This window comes from Molossus molossus, unplaced genomic scaffold, assembly GCF_014108415.1.
Source record: "Molossus molossus isolate mMolMol1 unplaced genomic scaffold, mMolMol1.p scaffold_m16_p_4, whole genome shotgun sequence".
Taxonomy (NCBI): Eukaryota; Metazoa; Chordata; class Mammalia; order Chiroptera; family Molossidae; genus Molossus; species Molossus molossus.
Genome location: NW_023425377.1, coordinates 73,392,534 through 73,417,973, shown reverse-complemented (window position 1 = coordinate 73,417,973; position 25,440 = coordinate 73,392,534). Strand labels below are relative to the sequence as shown.

General features: G+C 50.6%; 1 protein-coding gene across 2 annotated transcripts in view; it reads right to left on the bottom strand.

The window, feature by feature from the left end:
• DOCK6 (dedicator of cytokinesis 6) overlaps positions 1-13,193 on the bottom strand; it is a 45,407-nt gene extending 32,214 nt beyond the window's left edge. Inside the window, exons 1-7 of one of the 2 annotated variants that reach the window (XM_036240238.1) lie at positions 13,143-13,193; positions 5,725-5,812; positions 4,844-5,019; positions 4,505-4,573; positions 4,128-4,257; positions 2,417-2,629; positions 1,282-1,367 (exon numbers count right to left, since the gene is read on the bottom strand). In XM_036240238.1, the coding sequence (XP_036096131.1) occupies positions 1,282-1,367; positions 2,417-2,629; positions 4,128-4,257; positions 4,505-4,573; positions 4,844-5,019; positions 5,725-5,812; positions 13,143-13,186 (806 nt within the window). In that variant the 5' untranslated portion in view covers positions 13,187-13,193. The remainder of the gene's footprint in view (positions 1-1,281; positions 1,368-2,416; positions 2,630-4,127; positions 4,258-4,504; positions 4,574-4,843; positions 5,020-5,724; positions 5,813-13,142) is intronic. The other variant, XM_036240237.1, reaches the window with a different exon arrangement.
• Between the last annotated feature and the right edge of the window lie 12,247 nt (positions 13,194-25,440).

Genomic DNA, 25,440 nt, shown 5'->3' with positions numbered 1-25,440 from the left:
GCTTTTGGCACAACACCCCCACCCCCCAGCTTAAAATTCTCAACTCCTGGGTCTCCCTGTCTCCCCTTTCTGGGTGTCCTCTGCCACCTGTGCCACCCTGGGCTGAGTTCCATCTGCACTCACCTGAATGATCACTGTAACCGCTTCCCTGTCTTACTCTGCCTTGCTGGCACCCACTCACCACCTGCCTTCTAAGGAAGCATCTTAAAACTTAAATTGTTTTTTATCCTCACCGAAGGACATTTTTTCCATTGATTTTGAGAGAGTGGAAGGGAGGGAGTGGGGGAGACAGAAACATTGATGTGAGAGAGACACTGATTGATTGCCTTCCATATGTACCCCGACTAGGGCCGAGGAATCGAACCTACAACCCAGGTATATGTCCTCAACTGGGAATTGAACCCATGATCATTTGGTGTGTGGGCCGATGCTCTAACCACTAAGCAACACCGGCCAGGGCTTAAATTTTAAATGTTGAGGCTTCCCACTGCCCTGAGAACAAATTCCCGCATGGCCCCGCCCCGCCCCACCTCTTGATTTCATTTTCCCCCTCTCCAGACATCTCCCTGCCTTTGTGTGTGCTGTGTCCCCCACCTAGAGAGCCCTGTGTAGTCATCCCACAATTACATGCCCTGTACACAGTAGGCACTCAATGAGTGCTGAATGACTAGATGAACCCACAGAACTCCCAACCCTTGTGCTTGGAGCCCACCCGGGCCTCAAGCCAGACCAGGCCTCCCTTTCCTGCCCTGTCCAAGCAGGAACTCAGGATGGAAAGGGGCAGGGCTAGGCTCAGGTCCAAGGCCACATCCTGTTTAGCTCCATTCCCACGCATTTTTGGCTGCTCCCTAGGGGACTGATGTGGAAGGGGCCTCAAGCCCCAGGGTCATCAGGGCCCCCTCCACCTGCATCCCAGCAACAGAGTGGGAGTGTGCTAGACTCTGACCTAACAAGTTGTGTGATTTTAGGCACAATGACTTCGTCACTCTGTGCCTCGGCGTCCCCACTTGGGCCCACTTCACAAGGTTGTAGTGAAGATTAGAGTTAATCCACGTGAAGGGCTGAGAACAGAGCCTGGCACACAGCATTTAAGGATTGGTGGCTTCGAATAATAAAAAAGGAAGTCTTATATCCCGTCTAAAAGCCCATGGCCTCACGGGCCTCGTGGCTGCGCGTGGTAATGGCACGGCTCTCACGGTGAGCGCCCAGTGTGTGCCACACCATAATCTATCTATCCAATCCCTCGCATGTCTGAAGGGGGGAGCAGGTAAGCACACTCACTTAAGTGACAGACACTTGACCAGGATCCTCTGTCCGAAGTGTTCACAAGGCGGTTCCGGGTGGCTGCAGCGTTCCACGGCCTCATCCTGCCAAGAACCAGGGGGAGGGGGAGAAGCTGGGACACATCCTCCAAGAAGAGCTTAGAATACACAGCCTGAGACAAATCTACCCCCAGCCTGACTAAACTTGAAGTCCCTTGCCTCTGAGCTTTTGTACATGCTGTTCCCCTGCCTGTAATGCCTTTGCTCTCCCTTCTTCCTTATCTGGCCGACGATTGCTCATGGTTCAGGTCACAACTTACCTGGCACTTCCTGCAGGAAGCCTTCCCTGACCCCTGAGGCCTGAGCAGATACCTTTTCCAAGTGCTTACAATGCCCTGTTGCAATGTTGGACATGTGGCTGGGACACTGAAGGCCATGTGAAGGACAATTATCAGTACCTCATTATGGTATTACTCTGTCTGGGTTGTAATTTCCAGGTAGGAGGGTATCTCTTCCACTAGACTGTGAACTTGGGGAGCACAGCTTAGGTCTATCTTGCTCAGGGCTGTATCCTCAGTACCTGCTATACAACAGGCATCCAAACATGTTGGTTGAATAAATACAGAGGTATACAGTAGGTACCTACTAAAAGTTGGATAAACAAATGTATACAGAAAGCATTCAATTAATGCTGACTGGACATATGTATATATATATATATATATATAATAGATAAGTACTGACTGAATAAATATAAGCGTATACAGTAAAGATTCAATAAATGGTTGAATGAAAACACTAGGTACCCAATAAAAGTGGGCTAGATATAGTGGTATACAGTTGATGTCTAATAAAAGCCATTGAATAAAAATAAAGTGTATATACTAGGTGTCCAATAAGCATTGGTTAGATAAATATAAGCATATAATAGACACTCAATAAATTCTGTTTGATTAAAGAGAGGTCTATACAAAAGGTATACAATAAGTATTGCTTGAATAAATATAGGGGTACATATTAGGCATCCAATTAAGACACTGAATAAAATTACAGGGTATACAGTAGGCACCCAGTACATGTTGGTGGGATAATATATAAGATAACCAGTTGGATAGTTATTGGCCTCAGGGTCTATGTGGGCTGCAGGCACCCACCTCATCAGGTGCCGGGTAGAGGGTGAGCAGGGTGCGGGGCCGGTGCTGCCTCCGTAGGGCCTCATTGCGCCGGTCCACATCCTCGGGGGCCACTCTCTCCAGCAGTGAAGGCAGCAGTGAGTCGGCTGCCAAGTTCCTCAGGTCAAAGATGCCAGAGGCGCCACTGCTTCGAGGAGTGTCCTCTGGGGAGCCTGAGGAGTGCCGGAGGTCATCCTGACAGTAGAGAAGAATGGGCAAACACTGAGTCACCACTACAAGGGTTTCCTATGGGCTTTGCTGATCCTCTTTCTACAAACTCATTTGGCGCCTCCCTCCTTTACCATTTTTGGGAAGGCTACTCTCATCCCCAGGTTCTGAGCTTCACATGACCCTCATCTGGCCAACCAAACACAACATCTACCAGTCCCAGAGAAAGGCTCCAAGGTAAGGACATATCTGGGCTGGGCCAATGAGAGCCTTCCCTGGGACTTTGCTCACTGTTGCCAGGAGAGGAAGGGTTGTTTTGGTTTTTTTTTTAAACATTGATGAGAGAGAATATCGACTGGCCCCTCTTGCATGCCCCCCCACTGGGGATTGGGCCCACAACCTGGGCATGTGCACTGACCAAGAATTGAGAATCGAACTCTTGGTGCATGGGTTGATGCTCAACCACTGAGCCACACCAGCTGGGCAGGGAGAATTCTTCTTAAAGGGGCTGTCTCAGCCCAGAATCCTGCCTGACATCTAAGACAGAGCTATGGTCAGAGCCAGAGTGCCCTGGCTCAAATCCCAGCTCAACTCTGTGACCCCAGATCTAGACCCCAACTCTAAGGGCCTCAGTTTCCCCAACTACCTCTATAAATAGTTACAGTGAAAATAATAACAATAACTCTTAGTATAATTATTATTGGTATAAAGTAGCTGTTCAGTAAATGTTAGCTGGCAAAATATAGGATAGAGACGCAGTGGAACAGTGAAGGCCCTCTAATCCCCTTGCTGTGCCTTGGTTTTTTTATTTTGTTTTGTTTTGTTTTTATCCTCACCCGAGGACATTTTCCCATTTTTTGTTCAGACAGAGTGGGAGGGAGAGAGAGAGAGAGAGAGAAACATCGATGTGAAAGGGACACATTGAGTGGTTGCCACCTGCACAACCCCAACCAGGGCCGGGGACAAACTGCAACCAAGGTACATGCCCTTAGCGGGAACTGAACCTGGGTCTCTCTGGACCGCAGGCTGATGCTCTAACCGCTGAGCCAAACCGGCCAGGACTGTGCCTTGGTTTTTAACCTGCAAAGGGCATAATGGTTGCCCTGCTTCACAGGATGAAAGATGAGGACAAGTACTGAGTACTTAGTATACACTAAGCATAAATGTTTATAATTATTAGCCTTAACTTTTAACCTATAGGGTCAATTTCCTTTTAAATTCAAGGTTATCACCCTGGACGGTGCAGCTCAGTTGGCTGAGCATCATTCCATGTACTGAAAGGTCACCAGATCGATTCCTGGTCAGGGCACACACCCAGGTTGTACAGGAGTTATGTACAGGAGGCAACTGATTAATGTTTCTTACTCTCTCTCCCTCCCTCTCCTTTCCTCTCTCTCTAAAATCAATTTTAAAAAGCATTTAAATTCAAGGTTATTTGGGTCATTTCCAGTCACATGTGACTGAGAGCTGGAGCTGGAGCCCACACATATACTCCTACAGTGACCACCACCCAGGGTTCCCTCACCGAGTCCTCCAGGCCAGATTTCTCATCTCCAGAAACATCTTGTTCAAAAACTTGGCGGGTGAGGCCCTTCTGTCGCTCTCGCTGGGTCTCTGTGGTGATGGGGCTGTATGCTGCACTCAGATGCTGGTACCTAGGGGGAGATGGGGCTGGGTGGGTAGCAGGGATCAGGGCTCCCCAATGCACCCCAACACATCTGCAAGGCCCAGGAGATGCCTGCAAGGCCATCTACCTACCCTGCATGCCATCACTGAAGTCCAGCTGCCCTTGCAGGGACAGTGGGCAGATAAACAGGAGGACCGGCCACAGGCAACGGGCTCTTCTGGGCTCAGACCCGGCCTCTTGACCCTCCACCCTGAGCTGCCCGCAGCCAGACCCACCTTCTGTGGGCGATGATCCAGTCCTCTGTGTACATCTCCACCGCGGCCCTCACCTGGGCATCTAGCTTTCTGCGCAAAATAAAACCAGGGTAAACAGAGGCAGGGCCTAGTGTCAGTCCTTCCAGTGATCTGTGAGGTGGGGCATGCCCTTCTGCCCATTTCAGAGATAGGGAGATAGAGGGTCAGAGAGGGAGGGCGACTTGTCCAAGGTCACACAGAGGAGGCAGGATCTGAATTTGGGGCTGCTAAGAGTTTGACAGGAAAGGAGGTCTGAATGGAGAGGGGATGCATGGAGGCGGAGGGGAGTTACAAACAGGGAAGACGTGGAGTTGAACCCACCCATCCTTGGGGATCCCAAGCTCTGTGGTCCGGCATTCTCGGGGCTGCAGCAGCAGCTCCAGGTCATCAGCTGGAAACTCAACCAGGTCTCGGAGGGGCCCAGGTTCAGCATCTGGCGGCCGGCTCAGTAGCACATCCTCAAAGTCCAGGGGCTCAATGATTTCAGTTAGTGGGACCTGAGTCAGAGCAAAGTGGGTGTGACCCCTGTCCTGGGCACTAGGTGTGGGGGTGGAGGGTGAGTGTGGGTATGGGCTGGCCTCAGACTCAAACAGGAGGGCAGTGGGAGCCATGGAGAGTGCTGGAACTGTAGAGGTTCTATGAAAGGCAATGATCTCAGACTCTCCTCTCTCACCCCAGCTTGGCCAGCCCCCGCTTTTTTCCAGGCAGGAAATCACACCCTATGCCTGGACGGGCAGGGAACTAATGGTGGAAGGAAAGGCCTATTGACTGCAGCAAAGAAACAGACAATTCCTAAGGCCCAGTGGCAAGATGGCCCCACCCCTTCCCTCTGTAGCGGATGTACCTCCCAACCCCCAGGCTGCTCTCCCTCTTCATCTGGGTGGTCCAGACAGCAGGACGTGGGGCTATATTGGGCTGGAGCCTCTCCCCCCCACCCCACCCAGACCACCCACAGGGCTGTCTCCCCACCAGGCAACAGCTGCAGAGAGGGGGACCCCCTCCCCACTCACAGGGAAGCAGGAATGGGGACAGGACTGGGCCAAGCCAGGAATCCCTCCCCTGCCACAGCTGAGTCAAAGTCCCCTCAGCTTCCCCTCAGGACAGGGATGGGGTGGGTGAGACAGAGCCCAGGCAGAGGGGAACCCCACCACTGCCAGGGGGCAGGGTCTGGGTGGGGAGCACCTTCCAAATACTTTACTTACCCCCAGGGAGCTGCTGCAGCGCCTGCTGGAGTGGGGAGAGCCACTGCGTTCCCGGGACACCTGCTTCCGCACCTCGGCTGCCACTGTCCTGCAGGGACAGCAAGGAGGGCATTAGTAGTAGAAAAACTTGGGCAGCAGGGCCCCAAGAACCTGGGCTTCAGGGCCAAAAAATTCATTCTACAAGAGAAAAATCCAGGCGTGGCAAGAAAAAAACAAGGCCTCTCGGCCAAGAGAACTTAGGCTTCCAGACCCACAGATCTCATACTATGGGCCCTTCCTACTCCCTCTCCAAGCACAGATGGGGGCAAGTGCCATTGGGAAGGCCCATGAGGGGTCCTAGATCCCTCTTTGTCCAACCCCCGACCCTACCACGCCAGCCCTCTGGTACCTGCTTTCTCATCTGGGGGACCTCTGTCCATCCTAGGGTACCTCAAAGATCTCACTGTACAACCCATCCAAGATGTGTGCCCCATCCCATACTTGCTAAAGAGCCTTGGACAGGTCACTCCTGCCTCTGAGCCTCAGTTTACCCATTTTTGGCTGCCCGGACCTCACAGGGCTGCTGTGGGGAGCTGAGCAGGGCCTGGCAATCAGAGGGCACTCCACATATGCACGTTCTCAGGGAGTCTGAGACGAGGCTGACAGTGTGTCAGAGGCCAGCATAACTCTCAGAGCACACCCCGCAACCAGGGTTAGGACTGTAGCCTGCCTGAGTCACCTACATCTGCACTGCCCTTCAAAGTCAGGGAAGGGCAAGACCCACAGGGGAGGGGGCCAGCAGGAAAATTTGGGACAGACCCAGTGAGGGCAGGGATCCCCCAGGCCCTCAATCCTTCAGCAGAGTTTGGAAGGAGGGGAAGGAGAAAGAGTCGTGCAGTTGTCTGGGGGAATAGTGTGCCAGGCAGTGGGAATAGCCAGTGCAAAGGCCCTGAGGCTGGGCTCTGTACTCTGAGCATGGACTCCTGCTCCCTGAGATCTCTGTGAAGCAAGAGCCAGGACTGTGTGGTCCCCAGAGGCCCTAGTGCTAGACCCTGCATATAGCAGATGCTGTGTGTATGTGTGTGTGTGTGTGTGTGTGTGGGTGTGTGTGGTGCGCGTTTAACAGAATGAGTGTATCCCTCCCAACTCCTACCTAGTCCAACTTTCTTAAATCCACTTAAGTTGAGGGAAGCCCCAGACCTTTAAGCCATGTGGCTTTGGGCAGTTGGGATACCTTTTCTAGGCCTCAGTTCCTCTTAAAATTGAGAAGGCAGTTGCCTGAGTGTTCAGGCTTCATCTTCTGCTTCCCACTTTTCTGTGTGCTGAGAAATTTTCATAATAAAAAGTTGTTCCCGCCTTGGCCAGTTTGGCTCAGCGGTTAGAGCATTGGCCCGCAGACCAGAAAGGCCCAGGTTCGGTTCCCACTAAGGGCGTGTACCTCGGTTACAGTTTGTCCCTGCCCTGGTTGGGGTTGTGTGGGTGGCAAACACTTGATGTGTCTCTCTCACATCAATGTTTCTCTCTCTCTCTTCCTTCTGCTCTATCTAAAAAGATAAGTGCAAAAATGTCCTCGGGTGAGGATTTAAAAAAAAAGTTGTTCCCCCCAATTCCGGCCAGTGTGGCTCAGTGACTGAGCATCAACCCATGCACCAAGAGGTCACCGATTTGATTCCAGGTCAGAGCACATGCCCAGGTTGTGGGCCTGATCCCCAGTAGTGGGCGTGCAGGAGGTGGCCAATAGATGTTTCTCTCTCCCTCTCCCTTCTCTCTCTAAAAATCAATAAAAACATATTAAAATAAAAAAAATTGTGCCCCCCAAAGCACTATGCTGAGAATTGCAAACTTGATGGTCCACAGGCCACCAATGAGATGGATGTGTGCAGGGGCCAGATAAAACAGGGTGGAGTGAGGGAGACGGGCCAACTGAGAACCGTCACCCCATCCAGAAGCCTCTGAATTCAAATCCATGTGGGTCACACAAAATTTGATCATGACCCTGATCCAACACAGGGTCCTCCAGTTTGAAATCTCAGCCTCACTCTTCTGTCCCTGTATTCTATTTTTCTGCCAGCTACCCTGATTCTTGCTTCTATTGACTGGGAGGTAGGGGAGAGAGGAGGGAGGAGCTTCTAGAAAATTAAAAGGGTGTTCAAAATTAGGGATTTGTCCTGAAATTCCCAAAATTGGGGCAGCCTCCCCTGGAAGCCTGGGCACACAAGGACTTGGGAGGTAATCTGCACAAGATGCTGGCACAGGGGACCTGTCTGTGTCCTGGTCCCAGCTGTTCTGCAGCTGCTGCCCCAGAGCAGGGAGAGGGAGGGGGAGGGCTGGAGCTCCAGCTTCGTTTTGTCATGAGGCTCAGAGAGGCCCCAGAGTGGGAAAAGGATGGGTCCACAACGCCACGGCCAGGGGGGCCGGTTACTGACTCACAGGGTCTGTGCTTGGAGCTGGGTGAGCACAGGAGAGTGACCTCTAGGCTCGGGGAACAGTATCCACACTTTACTGAGCTGTTTGGAGTGTAGGGCCTGGCACACAGTAAGTACTCAGTTAGGTTCTCTGCCTCAAAGAGGATCTTGGGAAATTAGAATTCTGGCCCTGTGTTTGACACCAAAGGTGAGGGAGGCTCAGAGAGGGGTCGTAACCCACCCAGGTTCCGCAGCTGAACGCATCAGGGCCAGAATTAACCCAGGTCAGCCAGAGGTCAAAGTCTGTCCCCCTCAGCACTAGGCACGCCATGTGGCCCATGATGGAGAGAAGGGCCAAGACCAGGGGCTCCAGAGCCTACCTGTCCCTGTCCATACATACCCTGCACACCAGTCCTGCCTAGCCTTGGGGCTTCAACACCTTCTAAACACTAATGAATCCTCGGTCTGCCCTTTGTGACACCTGCCTCCTCCGCATGCCCACGTGGGGGGTCTTGCAGGCATCCTGCACTTAGCATGACCATCGCTTGCCCTCCCACTGTCTCCCTGTCTCACCAAGGGCAGCCCCACCCTCTCAGGTGTTTGGAACCTACCCCAACTTCTCTCTTTCTATTTCCACATCAGATGCCCCCACATCGAGCACATTTCAAAAAAGCAGGCAAACTGTTGAGCTGAATTTAGTGATTTTCCCAGAAGTGATCTCACAATCACAAATGAGGGAAACTGTAAAGATCAGGTGGTGGGTTATAGCTATCGGTGAGTTCAACTGTCCAAAGGTGAAAAATCGACAACCCTGTGTGACACCAAAGAGGTGCTCAGAGGGGAAAGATGGAGCATCACTGGGAAATCATGTAAGACTGTGGACCTTGCCCTAGCCGGTCTGGCTCAGCAATTGGAGCGTCGGCCTGAGGACTAGAGAGACCCGGATTCGGTTCCCACTGGGGGCACGTACCAAAAAAAACAACTGTGGACCTTACCCCAGGGCTGGCTAGATTAGCAGAGGTCTACCCTCACTGGAAAGGACGATAAAACCAGAACAAGAACCCTGATCGGTTTGGCTCAGTGGTTAAAGCATCGGCCCGCAGACCAGTGAGTTGTGCATTCGATTCCGGAAAAGGGCACGTACCTCAGTTGCGGTTCGTCCCCAGCCCTGGTCAGGTCATGAGGGAGGCAACCGTCGGTGTGTCTCTCTCGTTTCTGTTTGTTTCTCTCTCTCTCTCTCTCTCTCTCCCACTTCCTCCCATTCTATCTGATGATAGATGAAAAAATATCCACAAAGAGATTCCTCTTCACACTCTACCCCACCCTCCTGGGCTGGCAGAAAATTTTAAAGACAACTATATTATGAGTGCCAGTGATGGCGTAGAACAATAGCTCTCACATGCGGGTGGTAAAACCCCCTTTGAAAACCATCTGTAATTATCAAGGAAAGCTAAAGATATGCCCATCCAGCAATTCCACTTGGAGGCGTGGACCCTCAGGAGGAAACATGTGGCTGAGAATATTCTCAGCTCCAGTTGTCCTGATGGTGACAGCTCCAGTGTGACACAACTCATGTGTTCCTTGACCAAAGATAGAGAATGCACAGGCAGGGGAATACTATGTAGCAATGTAAAGGACAAACCTGACTACAGGCAATGGGACAGATAAGTCCTCCTGACATGCTGGGTGAAAGCTGGGTCCATGTACTAGACATCTCACATGATTCCATTTATAGAATGCTCTAAACAGGCAAAACTGAGCCCTGGCCAGGTAGCTCAGTTGACTAGAGCATGATCCCAATACGCCAAGGTTTGGGGTTTGATACCCAGTCAGGGAACATACAACAATTAATCAATGGCCCTGGCCGGTTTGGCTCAGGAGTTGAAGCGTCGGCCCGCGGTCCAGGGAGTCCCAGGTTCAGTTCCCGCTAAGGGCATGTACCTCAGTTGCAGTTTGTCCCCGGCCTCAGTTGGGGTCGTGTGGGTGGCAACCAGTCGATGTGTCTTTCTCACATCGATGTTTCTCTCTCTGTCCTTTCTCTCTCCCTTCCGCTCTATCTGAAAATAAATGCAAAAATGTCCTCAGGTGAGGATAAAAATAAAATTTTAAAAAAAGAATCAATCAATGAATGCATAAATAAGTGTGGAATAACAAATCAATGTTTTTCTCTCTCTCTAAAAACAAATTTTTAAATAAATAAACAGGCAAAACTAACACACAACAGAAAGGGAGCCATCTTGAATGAGAAACCATAATACAAGTGAGGAAGGGATGGCAGTAGCCATTGGCATGGCGGTTCTGAGTGGCAGAACCAGGTGCACCTCAGGAGGGGCTGCTGGAGCAGGGAGGCCCAGGAAGAAGGAGATGGCCCTCACCTTGATCCAAGTGATTTTTCCTTGGCATTTGTTTTACAATTGAACCTTGCATACTCCTGCATGCATGTCTTACATAACAATTTTTAAAAAGGCAATGATATTGGTGTGTGCTCATATTTGCAGACATATTTTGGGATGGGACAAGGAGGAGCCCTTTCCTTGAAAGTCTAGAGGTACCTTTGGAATTTTGTCAATGTCTGTTTCATGGTCCTCCACCAGTCCAACAAATCATTGTCTTTAAATGAGAAACGCAAGCTGCCCCATATCAGACCATTGAGGGGCAGAATGAAGATGCTGTTCGATGCCCAGGAAGAATGAACAGACATGCTTAGGGATATGTGGTGGCACAGTTTCCAAGATGGTTCTGTGCTCTGGGGCCCCACACTCCTGGGCTCACTTCCCTACAAGAGACTCTCAACAATGACCTAACCACATCGATAGTTATACCTATATCAAGAGGCTCTGGTGACAAACAACTGATATCCCAGATGGAGATAAGCATATGGCAAGCATATTATAAGTACCGGTCATTATCACTATTCTATATTGTATTGTATTGTATTGTATTTATTTTTCTTTGTTAATCTTCACCTGAGGATATTTTTTCCACTGATTTTTTAGATAGAGTGGAAAGGGGGGGCATTGATGTGAGAGAGACAGATTGATTGGTTGCCTCCCACACCCACCTGTAACCCAGACATGCCCTTGATCAGGAATCGAACCCATGACCCTTCAGTCCTTGGGCCGATGCTTTAACCGCTGAGCCAAACCAACCAGGGCTATTGTATTTTATTTTAAATAGTACAAGTGAAAAAAATGAACACATTATATTGCATACAATAACATTTGTCCATAATATTTATATTTATAAGAGTTTATACTTTTAAGTTGTCCTCCAAAATCTTGTTTCTAAAATCTGTTCATTAGGAAACTGGAGGACTATCTTATATTCAGGTTAATATGGTTATTGTGGAGTGAACGAATGAATAAATAAATAAATGAATACAGGACCAGATCTGAGCATGTAGACACCTGAGTGTCCACCAGACAGCTCTGGAGACCTCATCGGAGAGTGGCTGGAAGACTTGAGCCATTTGCTTGTGGTTCACTGGGGCCCCAGGACCCTTCTCTGCTCTCTTTACCCTGGCCTCTGTAGCATCTGTTCCACAAGGTGGGACCCAGGACCCTCTTACTCACAGAGTGGAAGCCAGGATCCAAGAACACAGGGATTCAGAGGCAAAGAAACAGGCTCAGAGACTCCAAAGTTCCAAGACAGAGAGATGGCTCAGAAACATAGAGATGACAGAAAAAAAAAATTCCACTAACACAAGGTCATATCTCTCTGTGTAGAACCCTTCATGGCTCCCACCTCACTCAGGACAAAAGTTAAAGTCCTCCCCACAACCCACAAGGCCCTGCACGATCTGTTCCCACAGTCCCCTTCCTCACTCTCAGCAGCCCAGCTGGTCTCAGATGATCTGTGAGCACATCATGCCTTTGTGAACACATAGGGCCTTTGCACTGGCCTTTTCCTGTGTTTGGACCCTTCTCCCATATTTGGGCATGGATGCACCCCTTCCTCACCTCCTTCAGATATTTGCTCAAAGATCACCTTCTCATCTAGTCATTCCTGACCCACCTCCCATATCTAAAATAGCCCCCACCCTCCCTATCTCCCTTCTCTGCTTTGTGTATCCCCATAGCACTCCTCACTAACAAATCATCTACTTTATTGTGCTTCTCATCTATCTCCCCTATTGTATCTGCCCCAAGGGTGAGATCTTTTCTTGTGTCTCCATCAGGCCAGTGCTGGACCCACAGGGTGGCTTTTCACCTGGGGGTGGCCAGGTTAGGTCCCCTGTGGAGAGGACCACTAAGCAGATTCTGATCCCTCTGTGCAGGCAAAAGCCCCAACAAGGAAGAGCCTCTTCATCCTGAGAATCCAGCATCCCTCTCCCAGGCCGTCTCTCACAATCTTCAGTGGCCACGGAAATGGATCCCCCAGCGCCTGGTGCCTGTCCCCTCCCCTGTCTGCCCACCAGCTGGTTCCGTCCCCAGCCCCCACTCTCTCCATTCAATCACCCATCCATCTCTAGCCGTCCAGCCGGTGCTAGGAGAGCCTGAGGCAGGGCGGGGGGACATCCACAGCTGTCCCCTGCCCCCTAGACAGCTGGGCACGGGATCCTGGGAGGGGGGGCTGGGGGGTTAGCGCACGGGAAACTTCTCCATGGGATTCAAAGGCTGCCAGGAGCACTATCCCAGTTCACAAATCCCGGCGCCCCAACCAGGCACAGAGGATGGGACGTAAAAGCCGCCCCACTCCATTGCCCTGGGATTCGGGGACTGGGGAGGGGCCTGGAGGTTGGGAGGGGACGCGCAGGACGCCCGGTACAGCTTTCTCTGTACCACCGCCTCCAGGAAGGCCCCCGGGCCACGCCCCCACGGTCCCACGGCTCCGAGGGTGGACCTCGGCCACCAGCGTGCTTGCTGCCCGGACGCGACCACCAGCCCGAACCCCACCACCCTCCCGCCTCCTCGGACCCGGGCGAAGGCGGAAGGGGCTTGAATGGGGGGCGCCCTGTCGCGGTTGGGCCGGACCACCCGGGGGCGGGGCTCGGGCACGTGGGGCCGCCAGGAGGGAGCCCCGCGGCCGCGCTACCTGTTGATCTTGTGCGCGAAGGCGCGGCGTTCGGCGGCCGCCATGGCGCCCCGCGTCCCAACACCGCCACCGCCGCGCCGTCAGGGTCGTGGCCGCCGCCGCCTCCTGGTTCTGGGCAGCCGGGCTGGGCGGGGCGGGGCCGGAGGCGGGGCCCTTCCGGATGTCCCGGGCCGCTCTGTGCTGCCCCTGCCGGCCTGAGTGGCGCGTGTCCTCCTCCGGGTCGGGGTGGAGAAACTGAGGCGCCAAGAGGGGAGGGGAAGAAAGGCCGCCAGGACAGACGCTCGGGAAGGGGGCGAGGAGGAGGGGTCCTCGGACTCTGGGGGAGTCTCTTTTGCCATCTGACTAATAATCACCATAAAAAGTATAATCTCAAGCGTTTATTAAGCATAGCCCAGCATTCACATGTGTGACAAGAATTCTCATTTCTCCCATTTTACAGGTGAATAAACTGAGGCACAGAAGTGATCGGGCACTTGCCCAGGCCTGAGGTTGATCATAAAAATTTCTGAGGCCTCCAGGGGGTAAAGGAGCCTGGGGGTCCAGCTGCCCTCCACTGCGACAGATGTGAGTCAGAACATCTGGTAGTGGGGCCTGAATGAACAATTTGAGGAGGCTGGACTGACCCTGCAGCCTCCACTGGGAGAAGGATGTGGAGATGTCTTAATCTGTGGTCTCACTCTCATCCCGCTCCTAGTAGCCCCCCTCCCTGCCCCACTACAGTGGTCTTACAGAATTCTCCAAACCCCCCCCCCCCCCCATCCTCCGAATCTTTACATAGGCAGATTCTTCCTCTTGGTGGCCCTTCCAGCTCCAGTCCTAGGGAGGATTTTTTTAAAGATTTTAAAATGGATTTTGAGAGAGAGAGAGAATTGATTTTTAGAGAGAGAGAGGAAGGGAGAGAAAGAGAAACATCGATTTGTTGTCCCACTTGTTTATGCATTCATTGGTTTCTTGTATGTGCCCTGACCGGGGATCCAAGCTGCAACCTTAGCTGGCGTATCAGAATTTCTGACACTCTAACTGACTGAGCTATCCAGCCAAGGCCCTAGGAAGAATTTAAAGCTGAAAAATACTAGGGCACAGCTCTACCCAAGGGCCTTTGCATGTGTTATTCTCCTTCCTGTGTATGGGTGTTATCATTATCCCCCTTTTACAGGTGAGGAAATTGAGGCCCAGAGAAACAAAGTGACTTGCCCTAGTTGTCCAGTGGATCACTGTCAGGTCCTGAGCCCACAGGAGGGAGTCCTGGATTGAAGGGGAACCCTCATACTGGGCCACTTTGCCCCAGCTCAGTGAGGGCACAGCAGGGTTGCTCCCAGCTTGGCGTGTGACGTGCACATGTCAGCAGCCCACGCACCCGCCCAAGTGGTCCAGCCACTTTGGCTTGGGAGACGCCAGCTGTGACCCCACCCATCACTCCCTAATGTGTCCCACCCTGAGTCACCCTCACTCCAACATTCAGCCTCCTGGACCAAAGTCCTTGACTCATCTCTTGGGCTGCTGGGAGCCAAGGTGGGCAGGAAATATGGAGATGAGTAAAGGTTGGTGGATTTCTCCCCTCCCCTCTGCCTTATTCCAGTCCAGCCTCACCTTAGCTGGTCTGGTTCCTGCCCTCACCCCTCACAGTTTGTTAATTCCTCGGTGGCCAGAAGGAGCCTGGGAACACCCAAGTCAGGTCATGTCCCTCCTCTGCTTAGTATCTTCCATCTCATTCAGTTTAAAAGCCAAAGTCCTTACCATGGTCCACAAGGCCCTGTATTATCTGCCCTTGTCACCTCCCTGTCCTCCCTTCCTCCCATTCTCTCCCTCAGTCACTCCACTCCAGCTGCTTGCTTCCTCAATGTTCCTCTAAACACTAGGACACAGCTCTATCTCAGGGCCTTTGCACATGCTGTTCCCTATCACATATGTGGCTACCATCATCATCTCCCTTTTACAGATGAGGAAAATGAGGCCCAGAGAGGCAGAGTGACTTGCCACATTTCACCCAGCAAATCAGTGTCAGATCTGTGGTTCCAGATCTGTGACCCAGGGAACCTAACCCAAAAATGGTATCTATAAATCAGCCGGGTTCCAATCTGGGCCAGGCTGTGTAAGCCAGGGTAAATCTCTTAACCTTTCTGAGTGTCCTTTTCCTTGTCTGCTTCATGAGGGCTCATGGTCAGACACAGCATGAAGCATGGACATTGGGACCTCCACGCTCCAGGCCTTGTGGGGCTGAGACCACACCAGAGCCATAAGCCCAGCAACTCCAAGCCCTGTCTTGGTGGAAACACAGCTGCAATGATCCCTCCAAGTAAAGACCCTGCCTAGCTGCCTGGAGCCCAGTACCTGCTGTGGTGCCTGCCAGACCTGATTGGCGAGACAGTTCTTCTGCAGGCCTGACTCAGCTGGGCGGGGCTGGGGTGACCTGACAGCTGCTCAAACAGAGGCCAAGGTTGGTGGGGACTTTGGCCTCCTTTGGCTGCTGTGGGAGAACAGACTATGTGAGGGTAGAATCTGCAGACCTGGGAAAAGGGACTGCACTGGTCCAGGTGGGGGACGACTGGGCTGGGTGGGGGTGGGGCCAAGGAGATGGCTGGAAGTGGGTGGGTTCTTGAAGATCCACTTGCTGGCAATTTGAAAGTCTGGGTGACCAATAAGGTGGAGTTGAAGACCAACTCTTTTCACACCAATCAGCATCCAATGCTTTTCCCTCCACCTAGAATGTTGTTCCACCCACTCCTCATCTGAGTCCTTCTCTATCCCTCAAATCTCACCTTGGACATCCCTGCCTCCCACAGCTGCCTGTGCATCCCCCATTACAGCCCCGATCATACTGTGTAGAGATGGCTAGGTTATCTGTCTTCAAGAGGTCCCCAGCAACCGGTACATAGTTGGTGCTCCACAAATATCTATTTATGGCCTCTCCTGTTTCCTTTTTTTTTTGTACATGCCCCTAGTGGGGACTGAGCCCAGGACTCTCTGGTCCGCAGGCCAATGCTCCAACCACTGAGTCAAACCGGCCCGTCTCCTGTTTTCCTCATCTGCTGTTCAGTGCCTGTTTCAGGGCCTCATAATTTGAATCAGTATAGCATTATAATGTGCTTATTTATCTGTGTGTGTGTGTGTGTGTGTGTGTGTGTGTGTGTGTGTGTGTGTGTGTGTTGGGTGGGGTGGGGGGTTGCAGCTGCTTCCAGAACTTTGCACACGTATCCTCTGCCTGGAGCACCGTTTGCTCTATACTTTACCTGAATGAACTTCTATTCATTCCTCAGGTTTCGTGCCTTTTGGAAGCCTTCCTTGACCACTTCTCTCCCCTGCCAAAGCTGAGTCAGGGGCTCCCCTAACCCCCTTCCCCAAGCCCCTGGGTTTCCCTATCACAGCCCTGAGCACCCCCCTGGTTGCTATGTCCCCAGCACCCAGCAGAGGGGTGTGCATACATTAGGTGCTCAATAAGAGAATAAATGAGGCAGAGTAGGACAGGAGTCCAGGGACCAGAGGACCCTGATGCCTTTCTCTCCCCTGGTGCCTCCCATTTCCACCATCAATGTGGGAGGAGAAGCTAGCCTGCTGGCAGAAAGATCAATTCTTTCTTAAATTTTTTATAATTCTGTTTTTATTTTATTTTTAAAAATTATTTATTGAGGACATTTTGCATTTTTGTTGTTGTTCAGATAGAGTGGGAGTGAGAGAGAGGAAGAGAGAGAGAGAGAGAAACATCGATGTGAAATGGACACATTGAGTGGCTGCCTCCCACAAGGCTCAGCCAAGGCTGCAACTGAGGTATATGCCCTTAGCAGGAACTGAACCTGGGTCTCTCTGGACCGCAGGCCAATGCTCTAACTGCTGAGCCAAACTGGCCAGGGCTGTTTTTATTTTATTTATTTTTAATCCTCACCCAAGAATATTTTTCTATTTATCATCAGATAGAGTGGGAGGGAGGGAGGGAGAAAGAGAGAGAGAAACATCGATGTGTGAGAGACACATCAACTGGTTGACTCCCTGACAACCCTGACCAGGGCCAGGGACCGAACCTCAACCAAGGTACATGCCCTTGACCAGAATTGAACTCGAAACTCTTTGGTTCACTGGCAGAGGCTCTAACCGCTGAGCCAAACCAGCCAGGGCGAGAGATCAGTTCAGTTTTCCAAACTGAGGGTCGCTGGTGGTAGGTGGCCACCAGGATGGGTAGTGGGGGTGGAATGGGGGTGCCCACTGCCCCCTGGTGCCCACAACAGGGATAGCAGGACCAGCCAGCCCAGGGCATTTGTCCTGCCCCCAACTCTCTGGTCCATGGGCAGGGGAAACCCTCTCACCACAAGGTGAGTCAGGGGAGTAAGCAGATAAGGTGGGGTGGGGGTGAAGGATGCAAGGACATTCATTCAACAGGTATCGTCTGAGCACCTGCTGTAGGTAGGTTCCAACTAACCCCAGAGGTGGTGTCATCAACCCAGGTCATCAAGTTACAGATTTAGGAAACTGAGGTTAAGAGAGGAGCAGCCACTGTCCTAAAATCACACAATATTTGAGTCATAGGACTTGAACCGGGTCTGTTGTATTTAAGTAAACCTCTCCCCTGATTCTTCCCTTCATTTTGACAACTTGGTGAATCATTTGATGAATGAATGTAGGCATGAATGAATGAATGGGCAAGTGGATGAATTAATAAATGAGTATCTTACAGTTAGTGGTGAACTTACAGTAAGTAAGAACAGTCACAAGCAGGACTTAGAGTCCAAAGAGACCAGAATTCCAGTCCTGTCTTAGCCACAGCCAGCCTGGGTGACCTGGGGCCATTTTGGGCCTCAGTTTCCTCATCTGTGAAACTCCAATGGTACTCTCTGAGCTGGCCCTATGGGAATGTGATGGGGGCCCAAGAGGTGTTGTCAGGAGAGCACAGAACTCAGGAGACACTGAGCACAGAACTTGGGAAGATGCTGCCTTGTCAGATTGTTTTTCCTGAGGCTTCCGGAGCCGGAGCTGGGGAAGGAAGCAAGAAGCCAGCTGGGGGTGTCCTGCCTTTGAGAGTTTAAAGCACAAAGGCTGGGCCCAGAGAGGCCAGAGGAGCAGGCCACAGGCTTCCTGTTTGTCTTTGGACAGATGGTCCAGCTGCCTGTCCCATGTCGCTTGTCTGTCTGGATGCTTGTTTATTACCCCTGGAAATCACTCCTATCCCTCTTGATGACACCTCTATCTAGTTTGCACATTTTCTGGCTGTTTTCACCACATCCCAACATTTGAGGAGTTTTTATCAAGGTCCCCAGACACCCAAGAGGTCTATAAATAAAATTCAAGGAGGTCCATAAACTTGGAGAAGAAACTGGAATTGCTCATACCCTGCATCTAATGATTGGTCTTTAGACCTGCTGCTCAGCCTCACCACTTTGTACGTTTAGAAAGACGCACACATTTCATCACAATTAAAACATATTTCAATAACTGCATCCCAATGTAATGGGTTTGTAATGGGCTTCCTCTACCATCAAAGTGTTTTATTTTAAGCACTTAAAAATTTCCACTGTGAGGGCCCATGGTACAAAAAGGTGCCCCTACAGATAAGAAGAATGTTTCCAACATGCCTCTACCCTCCTTAAAGTCTGCTATAGTACCACATGAGGGAGACTTGACCTTACCTGTGGTCTACAGACCCTCTCATCTGCCCCACAAACCTGTCCCTTCCCCTTTCCCCTCATTCATGCATTCATTCATTCATTCTACCAGCATTTTTTTAGTACCTGCTAGGCATGGGGGCTTCTGGAAGGAGGTGAGGACTAAAATTCAAGTGAGTGTCAGCCAGGCAGAATCAGAAAGGGAGGAGTTCCAGGCAGAGGGACCAGCAAGGCAAAGATCGAAAGGAGAAGTCACCCGTGTGGTGGGCAGGGAGGAGATGGTGAAACTCGAGGGTGGTGGGTTTTCAGCTCCAGGTCCTGAAAGGCCTCCCAGTGGGATTCTGGGCATAGCCCTGCAGTTAGTGAGGAGCAATGGAGAGGTGGTGGGCAAGGGCGCCCTCTGGTTTGTTTCAAGAAGATCCAATTCTCACGTCCATCACTGGCAGAGTTGTCCTTAAGTAAATGTCAAATGGAGGACAAATCAGCTGGATGCTTCAAAATTACAAATCTATAAACCCTTGGACTCAAAAAGTCCACTTCTAGCTAAGGACATTTGTGGCAGTGTCAACTAAACAGCTAGGATTGGTAACGACGATCCACATGGCGCTGGCTCCAACTCTTTCTGCATGGTGGAATACTATGCAGCCGTGAAAAAGAAATGAGACTGCATTTCAATAAAAGAAACAGTGAGAACAACATCTATGCAGACAGTGCATGAAATGGTTTGGAGTAAGAAAAGGTGCAAAACTGGGTGTATAGGAAACCATTTTTTGTGTATTTGGGAAATAGGTATATACCCATATTTACTTGATTTTTCTAGGTGTTCTCTTCAAAGAATTCCAAGATGATGAGGCTAGGCTAAAAGGTCAGAGAGACACGTTACTTTTAAGAGATGTTTCAGTTTACAGAAAATTAAGCAGATAATACAGAAAGTGTCCATATGTTTCCCTCACCGCTCCCCCACAACACAGTTTCTTCAATTATTAACATCTTGCTTGAGTGAGATACATTTGTTACAACTAATGAAGCAAAATTGATAAATTATTAACTAAAATCAGTAGTATACATTAAGCTTCACTCTTGATGTACATTCTGTGGGCTTGGACAAATGCACAAAGACATGCATCCACCATTACAGTATCACACAGAGTAGTTCCACTGCCCTAAAAAATTTTATGTTCTGCCCTGCTGGTGTGGCTCAGTGGTTGAGCATCAACCCATGAACCAAGAGGTCACCAGTTTGACTCCCACTCAGGGCACATGCCCAGCTTGTGAGCCAGATCCCCAGTGGGGGGCGTGCAGGAGGCAGCCAGTGTTCTCTCTTATCCATGTTTCTATCTCTCTCCCTCTCCCTTCTTCTTTCTCTAAAAATTAATTTAAAAAAAAATCTATGTTCTGCCTATTCATGTCTCCTCCTCCCCAACCTCTTGCAACCACTGATCTCTTTACTGTCCCCCATAGGTTTTGCCTTTTCCAGAATGTGACATGGTTAGAATCATATGGTGTGTAGCCTTCTCAGATTGGTTTCTTTCACTCAGCAATATGCATTTAAGTTTCCTGCATATCTTTTCATGACTTGAGACCTCATTTATTTCACTTGCTGAATAATATTCCAGGAAGGGACACTTACGCATCATATCCATCATCACTCAGGCTGCAATATGGGCTCATAGTCTCCATCCCTTTCGGTGGTTGGACAACCTGAGGCCACTCAAGCTGTCTCAAGTCCCCAGAGTTCTCAGCCTATCTAACTTCCCTCAGACTGGCCCCAACAATGACTGTTTCTTCGTCTGAGTTTCCTGGGCCACCTCTTCCACCATCGAAGCACAGATGTGAGTCGACTGTGAGGAGCGAAGGAACAACTTGCAGGAACTTTCTCACTGACTGGCCCGGGCTTCAGGGAGCACCTTGCCTCTGTGAGATGGGACCTCAGAAACACATTCACCTGATGAGACAGCTAGGGTTCAGCAGGACTCAGGCCACCCAGCTGACAAGTGATAGAGTTTGGGTTTGACCCTAGAGCCACCTCTTATCCCCAAACCCTGCCCTCCTGCCTGTGGTGTTTCCTCCTTAGCACAACCTTTTTGGAGCAGACAGCAACAATTCCGACAAAACTCCATCTTCTCAATCGCCAGGCTTTCTCAGCTCAACTACTTCCTTTTTTTCTTTTTCTTAAGGAAACTGTTTTATTCTGATTGCTGGTTCTGAGCTGATTTTGAGGGTTTTTTTTCAGTCCCAAAGTGGCTTCTTCTTTATATCCTTAGTTATAGGATTTCTGTTCATCTAGTAGTCTTCAGATGACTCTCCAGGTTGATTGTTCTATAACTTTTTTTTAAAAAAAACCTCACCCAAGGATATTTTTCCATTGATTTTCAGATATGGGAGGAAGGCGGGGAGGGAGAGAGAGAGAGAGAGAAACATTGATGTGAGAGAGACACATCGACTGGTTGCCTCCTGCATGACCCCAACTAGGGCCAGGGATTGAATTGCAACTGAGGTACGTGCCCTTGACCAGAATCGAACCTGACACTCTTTGGTCCACGGCCACCAGTCTAACCACTGAGCCAAACTGGCTAGGGCGGTTGTTCTGTAACTTAGTTGTCATTTTGATGTGGTGGTAGGAGGAGGCGAGCACAGCGCCCACCTACTCTGCCCTCTAGACCAGAATCCCCAGTGACTGCCTCCATCTCTGGAAGATGGCTCTGGCAAGAAGAGGAGGTGGTGCCACGCGGTGGACAGATGCTCAGACTTCAGCTCACAGTGCCAGCCTTAAAGGACCTTTGTTTCATGCCGATTAGAATGAATAAACTAAAAATACTGACAATGTCAAGTGCTGGTGAGGAGGCGAAGAAACTGGGCCCCTCCGATGTTGCTGGTGGAAATGCAAAATGGTTGGTGGCTCTGAAAAAGTTTGGTGGTTCTTAAAACACTAAACATGCAACCACCGTACGACCCAGCAATCCAACTGCTGCACAGTTAGAAATGAAGATTTACGTTCACATAAAAGTCTGTACGTGAATGTTTACAGCAGCTTGATTCATAATCACCGATAGCCAGAAACAACCCAATTGTCCTTTAGTGGGTGATGGAAAACAACTTAGGGTCCATCCCTGCAATAGAACATTCTTCAGTAAAAAAATGGAACAAACTCTTGATACAGGCAACAAAGTGTTTTGCTCCAATGCTTTATGCTGCAGTGAAAGAGGCCACACTCAAAGGCTACATAGTGTATGATTCCATTGAGATAACATTCTCAGGAAGACAGAACTGCAGTGTGGGAGAGGTCAGTGCTTGCCTGGGGTAGGGGAGGGGTGGACTACACAGGGGCAGCATGAAGAAATGTTGGGAATGTTTTGGAGTTTTGGACCTGACTGGCAGGGCAACAGATGGGGTGGTAATCAGGACTGTAATGGAGGGATCCACAGGAGCCCCGAGGCAATGTCCGACCCAGGGGCTGGGCTTCTCAGAGGAGGGGCAATCTAAACTGAGACCTAAAGGCTGTGCTGGATGGTTGTCAGGCAGGTGGAGGGCCTTCCAGGCAATGGGAACAGCATGAGCAGAGGCCCGGAGGAGATGCATTCAGGAAAGCAAGTGACCTACTTTGACTGGAGTACAGAGAGGTGGTGTGTGTGTGTGTGTGTGTGTGTGTGTGTGTGTGTGTGATTAATCCATTTTGGGGATGAAGACTGGAGAGAAAGGAAACTGGAGAAGTTGGTGGAATCTTGGGAGATTTGGAGCAGAAGAAGAAGGCAGCTGGCCTTTATTTATTTATTTATTATTATTATTATTATTATTATTTTTAATCCTCACCCGAGGACATTTTTCTATATTTTGTTCAGATAGAGTGGGAGGGAAAGAGAGAGAGAAACATCGACGTGAAAAGGAACACATCAAATGGTTGCCACCCGCATGACCCATCCATGGCCAGGGACAAACTGCAACCGAGGTACGTGCCCTTAGCGGGAACCGAACCCAGGTCTCTTGGAACCGCAGGTCGACACTCTAACCGCTGAGCCAAACCGGCCAGGGCAGGCAGCCGGCCTTTAAACTTTGTTTTAGAAAGACTGCACTGGGCTCAGCTGTTGTGGCTCAGTGGTTGAGCATCGACCAGTGCACCAAAGGTCTCCGGTTTGATTCCCGGTCAGAGCACATGCCCAGGTTGTGGACCAAATCCCCAGTGGGGGGGTATGCAGGAGGCGGCCAATCAATGCTCTCTCTCATCAATGTTTCTATCTCTCTCTAAAATCAATAAAGAAAAATTAAAAAAGAAGAAGAAAGAAATATTGCGCTGGATCTAAAGTGGAAGTGACTTGGAATGGGAAAGACTGAGGTAGGGAGGATGAGGTGGTGGTGGCCTGAAGGAACCAAGCCGGGGGCTGGCAATGGAGAGAAGTGGGCAGACTTGGGAGAGACTGAGGTAAAAGGGATGAGATCTATGTTTAATGCAAAGTCCCCTCCAGTTGCCTGTTCTATGGGAGATGACATCTGTAGGGTCTGAAACCAACCAAGGCCTGAGGCACCACTGCAAACCAACAAGAACAGGACAGCCCCACCCATACAGACAATGTGTCAAGAACAGGAACAGGTAACTCGCCAAAGAGGATCCCACCAAAGTCATCATATTGTATATATTAAAAGTGTACAGCTTTTTGTATGCCAATCATACCTCGATAAAGTGGTTTAAAAAAGGAAAACCAGAAGGTGCATGGACTTGCCAAGAGATGCTCAATGAGATGCTGATGATGGGAGACATGCAGATTTAAATAAGAGATGGCTTTAAGGAAACCAGGTTGGCCAGAATTAGCAAGATAATGCACTGCCTTGCCCTGCTTCTGTGCTGGGTGAAAGCAAATGTTTGTGATAATGTGACTGTAAGCTTTCCTTAGGCAGGAGGGGGGTGGGAAATGATAGCATCTCTGATTGATCATGTGTGAGATACAGGAGGTACCCCTGCCTCCCAACACAAAGCCTCGCACTCGGCCTGTCGGTTCTGCCTTTGGGGTCTAGCCAGAATCTAAACACTTCTCTCCTCTTCCTCAGCCTCCCACCCTGGGCCAACCTCTTTCATCCTTCACTTGGACTCACAGTCACCTCTGCCCTGTCCCCTGACTCCTCCAGCCTTCACCTCCCACACTTTGTCTGTCCTGCAGCAGCCAGAGGATTCCCAGAGCACCTGAGTCAGAACACATCCCTCTGCTCTGAACTCTCCATGGCTACCATCTCACTGTGGTAAAAAACCCAAGTCCTGCTCTGGCCAGTTTGGCTCAGCAGTTAGAGCATTGGCCTGCGAACTGGAGAGACCTGGGTTCAGTTCCCACTAAGGGCACGTACCTTGGTTGCAGTTTGTCCCTGGCCCCGGTTGGGGTTGTGTGGGTGGCGGCCAGTCGATGTGCCTCTCTCAAATCAATGTTTCTCTCTCTCTCTTTCTCCCTTTCTCCCTCCTACTCTATCTGAAGATAAATGCAAAAATGTCCTAGGGTTGTCCTTGGGTGAGGAGAAAAAAAAAAAACCCAAGTCCTGCCCTGGCTGGCTTGGCTGAGCTGTTAGAGCGTCGGCCTGCGGACCAGTGAGTCGTGGGTTCGATTTCGGTCAAGGGTACATACTTCAGGTGCAATTTGTCCCTGTTGGGGTCGTGTGGGAGGCAGCCAATTGATGTGTCTCTCTCACATCAATGTCTCTCTCTTCCTCCCTCCCACTCTGTCTGAAGATAAATGAAAAAATATCCTGGGTGAGGATTAAAAAAAATGGCCCAAGTCCTCCCCATGGCCCACAAGGCCCTGTACCGCCTGCCCTGTCACCTCCCTGCCCTTCCTTCCTCCTGCTCTCTCCTTTGAGCATTCAGCTCCAGCCACACCAGCCTCCTTGTCCCACACGCTGTTCACCTCAGGGCCTTTGCACTTGCTGTTTCCTCTGCCTGGAATACTCTTCCCCCTGCTGTCTACAGGGCTCCTTCCTCATTTCTCTTTCAGGTCTCTATTTAAAGACCATATTCCCAGAGACACCTTCCCTGACCACCCAGTAGAAAACGGTGCCTCTCTGCCCTGCTTTGTTTTCCTTCCTGGTACATCTCTCCACTTGACATTTCACGTTAGTTTACACATCTGTTTGTCATCGCTGCCCCACACATCTCCCCCACGCACCGCCACAACCGGGAGGATGTCAGCTTCAGGCAGGAAGGTATGCTTGTCTGCCTTACTTACGTCTGTGTCCTAGAACAGAGCTTGCCACATAGAGGTTACTCAATAAATCAACCTAAGGCTCAGAGAAGTGAGGCCACCTTAAGAGGGCCATTTAGCAGGTAAGTGGCAGAGCTTGGATTTGAACCCAGCCCATGTGAGTCCAGCCCTAACCATCCCGTTTATGCCTACCTCGAGGCAGAGAAGAGACTGGGTGGCAGAACTGACCTGGGATCCCACCCAGGCAGCTCCAGGCCAGGCAAAGCTCTGTGCTATGAACCCAGCCCGGCTTTATTCTCTCACTGGTCCATGACTACCATTTTACAGACGAGAAAACCCAAACTCAGAGAAGTGGTTATTTATCCCCTGATGTTACCTTGGAGACAACTGTGGCACAAAACTAAGTGCTCATATTCTGGGGTCAGACAGGCCTGGGTTTGACCGATGTGTATAAAAAGGGGGAGGTGATGCTGAAAGCTGAGGGATGAATAGAAGTTTGGTGGACACAGACCTTGCCATTGAGATCCTCGC